This window comes from Salvia splendens, chromosome 22, assembly GCF_004379255.2.
Source record: "Salvia splendens isolate huo1 chromosome 22, SspV2, whole genome shotgun sequence".
In the NCBI taxonomy this organism is placed as follows: domain Eukaryota; kingdom Viridiplantae; phylum Streptophyta; class Magnoliopsida; order Lamiales; family Lamiaceae; genus Salvia; species Salvia splendens.
Genome location: NC_056053.1, coordinates 2,620,571 through 2,633,517, shown reverse-complemented (window position 1 = coordinate 2,633,517; position 12,947 = coordinate 2,620,571). Strand labels below are relative to the sequence as shown.

Genomic DNA, 12,947 nt, shown 5'->3' with positions numbered 1-12,947 from the left:
TTTTTGACGACAACTGCAAAGAATTCAAACATGTCGATGTTTGGGAGGCGGTCAGAGACGTTGAAAGGTGGGCTGGCGGTGTCCAGTCCAGCACGGGCTCGAGCTCGAAACGCACGAAGCACACGGCGGGTGGCCAATACTCGTCTAGTGAGGGCGGGTCTAGGGCTGGGAAAATATACCGAAATACCGAAATACCGCACATACCGTACCGAAAAAATACTTAAAATACTGAATTTTCAGTATACCTTACGTTTTCGGTACGGTATCATACCGTACCGACAGTTTTAGGTACGGTAAAGGTATGCATTTTGTATATACCACGGTATACCGCGTTATACCGCAAATACGATATATACCACAATTGCGGTATATACCGGAAATCACGGTATACCGCGGTATACCGCATATTGAGGTATACCGAAATCACGGTACGGTAACGATATCTAAATTTTGGTATACCGACAAAAGCGGTACGATAAATGTATGGTTTTTGGTCATACCGCACGGTACGATACGATATGCGGTATGACCATTTCGGCGGGTATACCGTTCCAACCCTAGGCGGGTCAGGCAACGCCTCACAAGAGTTTGTCTCACAAGAGGTTGAGGGCACGACCACCGATGCAGGGGGTCCTCCCGGGGGTGCCGTCGGCCGCAAGGGATCAAGGCGGCGAAGGCGGCTAGAGGGAGGAGGGGCCGAGGCGAATCAAGCCAAGCGGGCTCGGGCTCGGTCTCGGGCTCGAACACCCTATTGTCCATGTACTTGACCGCCACGATGGCTGACACTTCCCGCATGATGCCTCCCCAATATCAAGCCCATCTTGCCGGAATTGAGTTTATGGTAAGACAAATTGGTATTCCGCCTCCAGGTAGCTTGAGTGCACCGCCACCGCCTTCGGGGGATGATTCGCCGGCGGATTAGTTTTTATAATTTCTATTAAATTGTATTTTAAATTATGTAATTTTTAATTTTTTAGGATTTTAATTATGTGTTTTTTTTATTTTAAGTTGTAATTTTATGTTATTTAATGAAGTGTGTTTTTATTAATTGAATTTGTTGGAAATAAAAATAAAAAAGGAAATTGAATGAATAGTTCAGGGATGAGATGGTTAAGAGATGGTTAAGAGATGAAGGGTTGCAGGTGATGTCTCTTAGTTAAGAGATGGGATGAAAAGTACAGTGAGACTCATGAATAGTGAAGAGATGAAATGATTACGAGACAGATAAGAGATAACATTACGGATGGCCTAATTAGTGATAGTGTAGAACTGGTGAAACTCTAGTTTAGTGCAATCACAACACTCATTTTCACCATATGAATCATGCTTCACGACTCACGAGTGGCTAATTGCCTATTTAAAGGATAGTATGATTTACTACTATACGTACTTTCATATATTTTAGCAATACTCATTTTAAAAAGGAATACTAGTCTTTCAAAAATATAATTTTCGGAGAAGTTTGATATTTTTGACGATCTTTAAAAGTAGTTTAAAAACCACAAACTTTCAAAATTAAAATAAACAGATAAATTTTGGGATATTGGTCTCTGAAACACTGAATATTGGCCAAATTCTGGTATTTTCCACGAAGTTGAAAAATGGTCTAAAATATTACTCCACGAACTTTGCATTTCGTTTGGCGGGTCAATATTCACCATATCAAACTAACATATGTATCTTTTTTTAATCCTGCTTGGCACAACTAAATCAGCATGACTTTTTACGTGGCTTTTATCCTACTTGCGTTGAACTTTAAAGTGGTCCAAAATATCACAAGCATCTCACAATTGCCCATGTAGAATAAGTTTTTGCTGAGAATATCTTATCCAGGTCGGGTTGAAAAATAACACACACAAAAAAAAAGTTTGTAATATTTTAGACCATTTTTAAAGTTAGTGAGAAATATCATAATTGAGCCCAACTTTGATTAGGGACCGACATCTCATAAATTTTGTAAGTATAACCAAATTCGTAACTGTGTGCACTTTTATACAAATAATAAATAGATAGTGGATTTTTAACATAAATTAAAAGGAAAATTAAAGATTGTGAGACAATGTAAATATTATAGGTATCTATGATACATAAATATAGTCTAAATCATAGTATTACTTTGCCCTTATATGAAACAAATAAAATCAAATTTTGTAAAATATATTTTTTGCAATGGAGTATTAATTAGTAAAATGATAGTAGTATAATTGGAAGATACTTTTATGGGATAATAACATGTACACATTTCATCAATACGTTGATTTCAAAAGATCATTAGTATAATTGGAAGATACTTTTTATGGGATAACATGCACACATTTCATTAGGGGTGTGCATTCGGGTTTCGGTTCGGTTTTTTGCCAAAACCGAAAAACTGAATTTAGTTCAAAATCCAAACCGAACCGAACCCGAAAAACCAAAAAACCGAAACCGAAAACCAAACTTAAAAAACCGAAAAACCCGAACAAAACCGAAAACCCGAAAAAAACCGAAAAACCTAAAAAATAAATAAATATAATATAAATATATATTTATATATGTGTATTTTATTTTATTTTATATATACTAATAGAATATTTATATATAATATAAAATTAATAATACATATAATATATATTATATAGTAGAATATATTAAAAGAATGTATATATTATATATAATATAATATATTAAATTAATAGAATATATATATAATTCGGATTTTCGGTTTTTCGGTTTTTTCCTTCGCCCGAACCGAATCGAACTGAAAAACCGAAATTCTTTTATTTTTAAAACCGAACCGAACCGAAAAATCGAAAAAACCGAACCGAATTTTAAATTTTCGGTTTGGTTCGGTTCGGATATTCGGTTTCCGGTTTTTTTGCTCACCCCTACATTTCATCAATACGTTGATTTCAAAATCAATACATTTATTTGAGTAAACCATAATGCGATAGCGGTGCCCCCCCCCAACAAAATCACATTCATGTCTCGTGTTTGTTTTTTGAAGTAATTTACTCTACAACCTTGGAAGATATCACGTCATTCTAATTATATTAAATGATGTCACGTTTTGGCCTTCCATCATCTTCTATAGATGCCTAAAACAAATTTTGCATTAAAATAATTCATCTAATCCTATACCAATGCATAACGCAAAAAACGTAAATTTGTGGACTTTTGATCAGTAAAAATGCGTATCTGCGTTTGTAGAGTTCACAAATATTAAAAAAATGTTGAGAATTGCATTGAAGTCTAATTTTTTTGAAGAAGTAGAAGAATGAAGAATAACACTAGTGTTTTTAATTTGGAGTGTGATTTTATTTATATATTTTGGGATATTTGAGCATGAGCTTAATTAAAACTTTGGGTTTAATATTATGGGAGAGAATGGGCTAATTATGTCAATTTATTGAACATGCCACATAATATTATTAATTATAGGCCATGTTTGGTTGCCAGGATTCTGTCCGGGAAAGTAATCTGATTCCTTAAATTTTAAATTCATGTGTTTGTTTTCGTTTTTAATCAAACTGGGAAAGTAATCAAAATCCTGAAACAAGGAAAGTTAGTACAACTTTCCAGAATTCTGAATCCTAACTTTTCTTAGGTATTCTTTTTCCCAGTTTTAGGGTTCTTACATATTTAATGCAATATAGTACAATTTATTATTATTATTATTATTATTATTATTATTATTATTATTATTATTATTATTATTATTATTATTATCATCATCATCATCATCATCATCATTATTGTTATTATTTATTACAATGTTTTAAAAATAATTTAAAAGTATAAACCATACTTAATTTCAGGATAATAAATAACTATAATTCAAATTATCATAATTATAACTATATTATTAATATTATTTTTATTTTTATTATCATAATAATAATAATAATAATAATTTATTAAATAATTAAATATAATTATAATTATATAATAATATAATAATTATTAATTTATAAATTAGTAATTAACAATAAAATTGTAGTGAAATTTTAAATTATAAAATTTATTCAATTAAAAATTAAGTAAATATAATGATAATAATAATAATAATAATCTTATTTATTATTATATTATTATATATTATGATGTATAATCCATATTTAAACTATCCATCGTAATAATAAATAAAATAATATAATTATTATCATTGTAATTAATAATTTATTAAATAATATGTATTATTATTTTTTATAAATAAAAAATGATAAGTATATTTTTAGTTTATTGTTTAAATCAAATATATACTTTCAAATCTTGATATTTTCCAAACACGGGAAAGTAAAGTTATTAGAAATCATATTCCCGGGATTCATTTTCCCAGAAATCATTTTCCTTGCCAACTTTACTTTCCCGCCAACCAAACATGGCCATAGAGTTGGGTTTTATTTAATTAGGGGAGGAGAATTGGTCGAGTTTGCTTTGGGGTGTTTTCGTTGTAGGAGTATTCATTTTGAATTTTTAAATTGTTGACTATAATGTTTGATATTATTGATTTATGAGCTAATGTGTAGTATAGATAAAGTGAATAGGAACATGGGTAACAAAGTAATTTAAAAAATAAATAATATAATTCTGTGAAAATATTCATTTTGTGTGATATTTTGCATGGAAAGTATAACGAATTTCCTAGTCCTACTCTAGTGGATCTTGGAGCATTCTTTCTGAGAACACAAACATTCCTCCACAAATCAAACTAACTTTTCTCAACGTTTCCATTCATCACTCTCTGATTTACACAGGCACCATGGCCTTAGTGAAAGCTCGCGGCACAAAACGACCCTCAGCTACATCTAGTTATTCAGCTGCATCCTCAATCGTAGCCTTTGTTGGATTATCTGTTTTAGGTTTATGGCTCATCCTCACCTTCCATTCCTTAGCACCGCCGCACCAGCCCACCGCGCCATCCAACCCGGAAAAAACTCCCACGCGTTTATCCTCCATCGGCCATACTCACCATCACTCCAGCGCGCTCCCACAAACTCGCCAGAACGAGCCAGAGACCAGGGTTGAAAGCGATGAAGCAGCAGTGATCGAGCCAGAGACAGAGACGAAGGTTCAAAATGACGAAGTAGCAGTGACCGAACCAGAGACGAAGGCTGAAAATCATGAAGCTGCAGTGATTGAACCGGAGGCGAAGGTTGAAGGTAATGAAGAAGTGGTGATCGAACCTGAGACGAAGATTGAAAATGACGAGACGCAGACGGGTGATGAAGCCGTCGTCACTGATCAGGCGGATCATCAGGACACCAAAGAATCACGGGATGGCAACGATGTCGTGGAGGAGCAAGAGAAGCAAGCAGCGATCGAGAATCAAGCCTCCGGAGAAAGTTCCATGACTCAAAAAGAAGAGATAATACAAGAAAATCCAAGTTCAGAAACCAAAATGGAAACTGATGATGGGAACCACGGTGCTGAAGGTGAATCTGAATCTCAAGGTTCAAACACCGCAGGGAATGAAATAACAGATGAAGATCAACAGAGGCGAATAGACGAACATCAACAGGGAGAAGAAGAACAGAAGCAACAAGAAGGCAAAGAAGCAAAGTCGACAGATCCTAATGGAGCAACAAGTCATGCCCAAACCCAACACGACGAGGCGCCCATACATTTGCATCAAGATGGCAGTAGTTCCGAGGAAACAGATAAGGCTAAAGCACAGACAACATCTGAAGAAGATAAGCATGATTCTTTGGATGAAGAAACGGACAAGGTAAAACCACTAAGCGAGAAAATGAATGAAGAGACCTCCAACAAGAATAATGAGGCTTCAACTTCAAGTGAAGACAGCATTGAGATACCCAAAGAATCTACTGAGTCGAAGAACTCTTGGACTACTCAAGCAAACCAGTCTGAAAACCAAAAGGAGAGACGAAACGGAGGACCAAATGGCAAAGATAATAGCAACCATGGATACACATGGCTGCTGTGCAATGTAACAGCAGGTGCAGACTACATACCTTGTTTGGACAATGAGAAAGTTGTAGCAAACATACACAGCAGGGCGCACCATGAGCATCGCGAGAGGCATTGCCCAACCGACGCTCCTACTTGCTTGGTTCCCCTGCCAAAGGGGTATAAGAGAAGGATCGACTGGCCTCAAAGTAGAGATAAGGTAATGATCATCTAAACAACAATAAAAAATAATGAAATCGTCTCTGCTATTGCTCCTCATTTTGGAAGTATAATTGATGCAGATATGGTACAACAATATACCTCACACATCACTGGCAGAATACAAGGGGCATCAGAACTGGGTAAAGGTGACTGGGGAGTTCCTCACTTTCCCAGGAGGTGGAACTCAATTTATTCACGGAGCCCTGCATTACATTGATTTTATACAGGAGGTAATAGATTTCATGAACTATCATAAACGTCATGCAACTTAAAAAGTAATGATTAATCATAATGAAACTGATATACACAATGTTGTATAGGCAGTGCCTGATATTGCATGGGGAAAACACAGCCGCGTAGTGTTGGATGTCGGCTGTGGAGTAGCCAGCTTTGGGGGCTATCTGTTTGACAGAGATGTTCTTACAATGTCTTTTGCCCCAAAAGATGAACATGAGGCCCAAGTTCAATTTGCCCTTGAAAGGGGTATACCAGCAATATCTGCAGTCATGGGATCTCAGAGATTGCCATTTCCTAGTAGAGTATTTGACGTTGTACATTGTGCACGTTGCAGAGTCCCTTGGCACATGGATGGTTAATTTTCAACTATGCTTGTTATTTCTTTTTTACACAATAATTCTTTATTATGCTCCAGTCATTGCTTAATAGTTGGTATCTAACTGAAGGTGGTTCTCTACTACTGGAGTTAAACAGAGTACTACGCCCTGGAGGGTACTTTGTGTGGTCAGCAACTCCAGTGTACCAAAAGCTAGAAGAAGATGTACAGATATGGAAAGGTAGATTTGCTATCATAAATTAGGATGCACTTACAAGTTACAAACTTCAAAACATATTCTCATGAATCATATTCAATTATGATCTTTTTTCCCATGTAGAAATGTCTCGCCTAACAGTATCCATGTGTTGGGAGCTCATAACAATAAAAAAGGACAAAATTAATTCTATTGGTGCTGCTATCTACCAGAAACCAGACTCAAATGATTGCTATAATCGCAGAAAGCAAAAGGAACCCTTGGTGTGCAAAACTGATGACGACCCTAATGCAGCATGGTGAGTAGAAAAAATAAACTGATATCCATATACATTTACTAAAAAAATAATAATGGAGTTTGATTGCAAGTAGAATGATATTTTTCAGGTACATACCTTTGCAGTCATGCATGCACCAGATACCTACCCAAGAAAACGAGAGAGGCTCGCAATGGCCAGAAGAGTGGCCTGAGCGACTGCAGACACCACCATACTGGCTTAACAAATCTACGATGGGAATTTATGGAAAACCAGCACCAGATGACTTTGTATCAGACTATGAACACTGGAAAACGGTGGTCAGCACCATGTACATGAATGATTTGGGAATTAAATGGTCCGAAGTAAGAAATGTGATGGACTTGAGAGCAGTCTACGGAGGGTAAATAATTAAATATAGCTGCTTCACACAAAATTCAAAATATTCTAAGGCTATAATATTTGTATTGAAGGATCAACATGGAAAAACTGACCAAGAAAAAATGGCTTGCAGATTTGCTGCAGCACTGAAGGACCAAAACATGTGGGTTTTGAATGTGGTGAATGTAGATTCTCCAGATACACTTCCCATAATATACGAACGAGGCCTTTTTGGGATATATCATGATTGGTGTGAATCATTCAGCTCATATCCCAGGACCTATGACCTCCTACATGCAAATCATCTTTTCTCAAATCTCAAAAAGAGGTACTTCTAATTCATCCTAGCAGTTTGCATTTCTATTTATGCAGGCTAACAATACTGAACGATGGAGCCATTTATAGGTGTAAACTGGAGTTTGTCATGGCAGAGATCGACAGAATACTTAGACCAGGAGGCAAATTGATCATGCGCGATGAATCTAGCACAGTTGCAGAAGTAGTAGACTTTCTCAAGTCCCTCCATTGGGAAGTCTTCCTAAACCATTCAAAGAACCAAGAAGGGATACTCAGTGCTCAGAAATCCGAATGGCGGCCAACTACTTTTGCAGATTCATCTTAATTGGGAGAAAGAATAGCATCAAAGATACCACGGCAGCAGAGAATCTAGAGGGGGCAGGAACCTCCCACTGAGGAAAAGATCCCAATACAACTGTGGGCCTAAATCTTTTCATTCTAAGGGGTAGTGCTCTCTGAATCATCAATCAAAACACCACAAAATCAGTGAGGTTTATATTCATAAATTTTGAGACAGGTTTAACATGCTATTTTTTTATGATACAATTCCAAAACTTTATTATATGTTTCACCTTGAAGAGAAGAGCCGTTAATCGACTTGTGCTTCATGACCAATTTTAGTTCTATATTGATTCTGCAACTTTTAAGTAGAAGGCATCCAAATAACTTAGATTCTCTTGATAAACGAAGAACTCCTAAATTGAATTGAATTAAACTCGGTGTCGCAAACTAGAAATGAACTCCAAACCAATTTTTGGTCATTATAATTAGGGATTTGAATCCCATAGCAATCTCCAAAACATTCAAAACCAGACTCTCACCATTCAATCAAAAAATTCGGAAAACAAATCTAATCAACACTAATCCAGCGATTGCATACAGCGAACCTGTCACGAAATCTAAGAATCCGCCTTCTGAAGCTTGTTGTAATCCTCCAGCTCCTCATAGTATACATCCCACACGCACCTCACGCATCCGCTGCCGCAGCAATCCCCCGGCAACGGCTTCTCCGGCGGCGGAACGGCGGGGGTTGACTTTTCCGGCGTCTTCTCCTTCTCCTCTGCGCTTTTACCGACGCTAAACGCCGTCGTATCGGCCTTCCACTGCGAGGCATCCTTGTTGCTCGTTTCGTCGGCCATCGCGGGGTGATTTGTGGAGGTGTGTTGTCCTGCGATTGAGAAGGATTCTGTGGCTTGATTGAATCTGAAATTGCTCCGATTGGTGGTTATGCGACGGAGGGTGAGATCGATTAGAGGCATGGTGAGATCATGGCGGCGAAGGACATTCTGGCGGTGGAGGGAGCGGAGGAGATTGGCGGTTGGTGGTGGGGACGAAGCAGAGAAATATTGACTTGTTTGTGTGTACAGAAATGCCATCTCCAATTATACAAACCACTGACCAAATTTTGACCAATCACGGGTGTTGTTCCATCATTGTTTTTTTTTTTTTTAACTAAAAAACTGCCTACTTTTATTTTGGGATAAATGCCTTAAAAGTCATCAACTTTGCCCGAATTTTAATTTTTCCCACGACCTTTAGAATTGGCGTATAAAGTCACCAACTTTGCATTTAGTCGCCGATTTCCCATGAAGGTTTTTCCAGCGAAAGAGCGAACTGACGTGGTGTATTTTATTGATGTGCCGTCTCGTGGCGGTGACATGGACAACAATCACTGACTGTGCAACATAAAAAAACAAAAAAAAACAAAATTAAAAAAATACGAGGCCGACGCCGACTACTTCGGCTCCAAAAAAACTCCACCAGATCACCAAGGGCTCCACCACCACCTCCACCCTCTTCCAAGCCTCCGGTGAGGCCGCCGGCACCTCCAGCTACGTCAACATCACCGATTTCAAAGGCGGAAAGGTCGGCGTCGCCGACGTCTTCACGTAGTCCGTCGAGGCCGGCCTCCCCGGGAGATATTGTTCAGCAATACCAAACCCTCAGTCAGCAAATCGTGCTTGCTCGAATCCTCCGTCGAGATTTTGGCAATCGCGCTCACTGATTTCTCCTTCAATTCGGAGGAACTGCTGCAATCGAGAAGGCGCACGAGCACCGGAATAATCCCCTGCGCCACCGCAATCAGCAAATTCTTAGGGTCTTCCTGTAACAAACCAATCAGCGATTCTAGGACGGAGCTCTTCGACTGGGTGGACCCGATCTACAGCCGGCTCATCAGCGATTCTAGGACGGAGCTCTCCTGGCGGAGGGCGAAACGTCGGCATTTTGAGCGAACAAGCCGCTGTTGACGATTACTTGGAGATCGTTGGTGTGGGCGTCGAGCTTCGCTGAAAACGAGTGGGGGAATGGCAGAGTGATGAGAGTGAGGCGGCGGAAGAGGACGTGGCGGAGATGGAGCGGAGGAGGTTTGAGGAGAGGGGGTTGTTGTTGTTGGCGGCGGTGGTGGAGAGGTCAGAGAGGCGGTGGTGTAAAGATGTGAGCTTGGTGGTTATGAGCGATCATTTGCCCTTAAGGATTTGGACGCGGGAGATGGAGTCCAAGAGGGAGTGAAGCTGCTGCTGTATCTCGGAGACGGCAGGTTTAATGGTGTCTTCTTGCTCTTCCTTCATGGCGTCGCCGCGGCGGTGCGATATGCCGGAAAATGGCACAGAGAGAAAGCGTGGAATTCAAAGGCAACGGCTTTGCCGTTGCTCAATCGCAGCACGCCACATCACCTACTCGCTGGCACGGACGTGCTCGATGCATCGAGCAGCGCCGTGCCAACGGTGGACGACGTCTTCCGTGTCGCTGGCACGGACGGACGGACGCCGTCCGTCCACAGGTGTGCATGCTGTTACATATTATAAGATTAATTGACAAGTTAAGTCAGTTTTTTAGAAGACTTGAGATTTAACATGAGGGCTTTTATCTTCGACATGTAGTTGTTGAAATCAAAGCCCTTATATTCATTCTCGTGACTACAATACTCTTCCAAGCTTTTAGTTATTTGAAACAAAAATCCCAAAATAATTGATTGTATAGATAGGATAATAGATTAAAATGCACTTATTAGATTCAGTTCACTTATCGAGGTACTTTAGATATGCTACATGTACCTGATAATATATTCGTTATTTAAAAATAAAAATTACTAGTTTCTTTAGTTCGTTCTTTATGATTAAAAACTTTATATTTTAGAAAAAAAAATCTTTCGAACGAAGTGAGACTCATTCTCCACAAATATTACTTCAATCACTTTATTTTTTCTATCTATATCTTACCTTATCAATTGTATATTAAAATTTGTATAAAAGTTGAGTACAATTTTTAAGATGGAGGAAGTGCTTCACATATAAGCACATGGAGTTATATATTGCACGGTACTATGTTTCAATTTTCATTTATCTCATGTTTAAAGCAAAAAATTCAATCCCAAATTTATTGAGTCGACTCAAAACTTGTTCGAGTTAGCCTGAATAACATGTTGATTCGTTTTGACCTACCCAAATATGGAGTAGCTTAGTTATGGTGTCGAGATGATAAAAAAATATTCCAACTCTCAATTTGCAACGATTTGTTCGGTTCAATTTGTGAGTTTAAATTTTATGCTGAAATTGTCTACTTACAAATTCCAATGCAATAAAGAAGTAACATGCCTCATGAATTTACCAACAAATTTATAATATACTCTCTTGAATTAGGTTGCTGACTTTATTTTTCTACTTCTTTGTACCTGTATGCCTTGATTAACCATAAATTCTTGGCACTGTACACATTCCAAAAGCTCTATTACAAACTCCAACGCATCATATAATTCAAATGAAAGTTTGAAAATCATGTGGCGCAACAGTGATGTGATACTTAATTATGTTTGAATTATACACATAATGCACCCTAAGATAGGCAAGATTAGATCACATGTCCATTAATGAAATCAAATTCGTGTAGGAAAACAGTTACTACTATAATTAAAGTTAATTTTGGATCAACTTTTTAGCTGTCACAACAACTCTACCTAGTTAATAATAATCACTCAGATTGATTAGGCCGTGGAGACGAAATTTTGGGTAATTTTTGTGTAGTTTGGTTATTGGTTTATCTCTATATTATAAATTTATAATAAGAGGAAATCAATGTGGGAAATTGGATTTAAGTTAAAAGACGAAGAGCGGGAAAAGCAGCAGCAGCACTATGATGATGCTGAACTACTTTGTAAATTAGTCAAACAAATTGGTCCCAATCCTTTTTGGATATTTTCTTCAAAATTCAAGCCTATAATTCCATTTTTCCCTCCCAAAAAAGAGTAGCTTTTTTGGAGAAATTATGCGTTACTAACTTTTTTTCTTCTAAAATATACCCCGTATAGTAATAAAAAGGTGTAATCCAAAATTATATACTGATATAGAGATTCAAAATTGAACACAACAGAATGTATAATTGTCACATGATTTTACAATGCCGCAATCTCTCCACAACCTTTTATAATTTTTGTAATTGTACATTTTTATACATTTTTTTAGAAATGTAATCAAATGTAAATTTAAATATTGTACAAACTTCGAACTATGATCTGAACCATTAGAAAATATCAATAGACGACAAAATAGTAGCAACAAAAAATGTCAACAAAATGTCAACGGTTGACGATGTGTTGACATTGTGTTAAAAAGTTTGGAGTTTGTAAAATGCATGGAGTTTGCATTTTATCACTATTTTTTTTATATATAAAAAAAATGTTACGCCAAAATGAAAGTTCATGTCATATATACATCGAATTTGAATAAAAATTCCAAATTCCACATATAGCCCATCCGAAGGAGTGAGATTATGTCATTTATATACAAAATATATCGACATCTTTGCTTTCAAATATCGGTAATAATATTCAATTTTTCATAAAAAAGGCGTTAATTCAGCAACTGAAACTGTAATCCCAATACATTTCTTAAACAGTAAGAATAATTAAATCTCCACAATCTCAAAGATGAAAACTACCAAAATAATTAAAACCAGAGACATTACAATTTACAAACATGATAGTAATAAAAAATACTCCCAACAGTGAGAAAGAATCTCACAATCCACAGAAAAGTCAGAAACAAACAATAAAAGTAATAAATCAGAGAAAGAGCACTATTTTCGCTTTAATAAATATGCAGTTATTCCACATTTTCTACTCGGATTTTCATGAT

The 12,947-nt window shown here is 37.1% G+C and overlaps 1 protein-coding gene across 1 annotated transcript; it reads left to right on the top strand.

The window, feature by feature from the left end:
• Window positions 1–4,541: 4,541 nt before the first annotated feature.
• LOC121787395 (probable methyltransferase PMT27) lies at window positions 4,542–8,413 on the top strand. Its single transcript, XM_042186104.1, has 8 exons — window positions 4,542–6,109; window positions 6,192–6,341; window positions 6,432–6,702; window positions 6,795–6,905; window positions 7,005–7,179; window positions 7,268–7,540; window positions 7,652–7,846; window positions 7,924–8,413. Exons 1-8 carry the CDS (start codon window positions 4,742–4,744, stop codon window positions 8,138–8,140), a joined length of 2,760 nt encoding a protein of 919 aa, XP_042042038.1. The 5' UTR covers window positions 4,542–4,741; the 3' UTR covers window positions 8,141–8,413.
• Window positions 8,414–12,947: the final 4,534 nt, after the last annotated feature.

Excerpts from the sequence above, each read along its gene's own strand:
- LOC121787395 (XM_042186104.1), top strand. The coding sequence starts at position 4,742 with ATGGCCTTAGTGAAAGCTCGCGGCACAAAACGACCCTCAGCTACATCT. Across the intron at positions 6,110-6,191 it reads GGCCTCAAAGTAGAGATAAG|ATATGGTACAACAATATACC; the intron begins GTAATGATCATC and ends TAATTGATGCAG. Across the intron at positions 7,180-7,267 it reads GACGACCCTAATGCAGCATG|GTACATACCTTTGCAGTCAT; the intron begins GTGAGTAGAAAA and ends GATATTTTTCAG.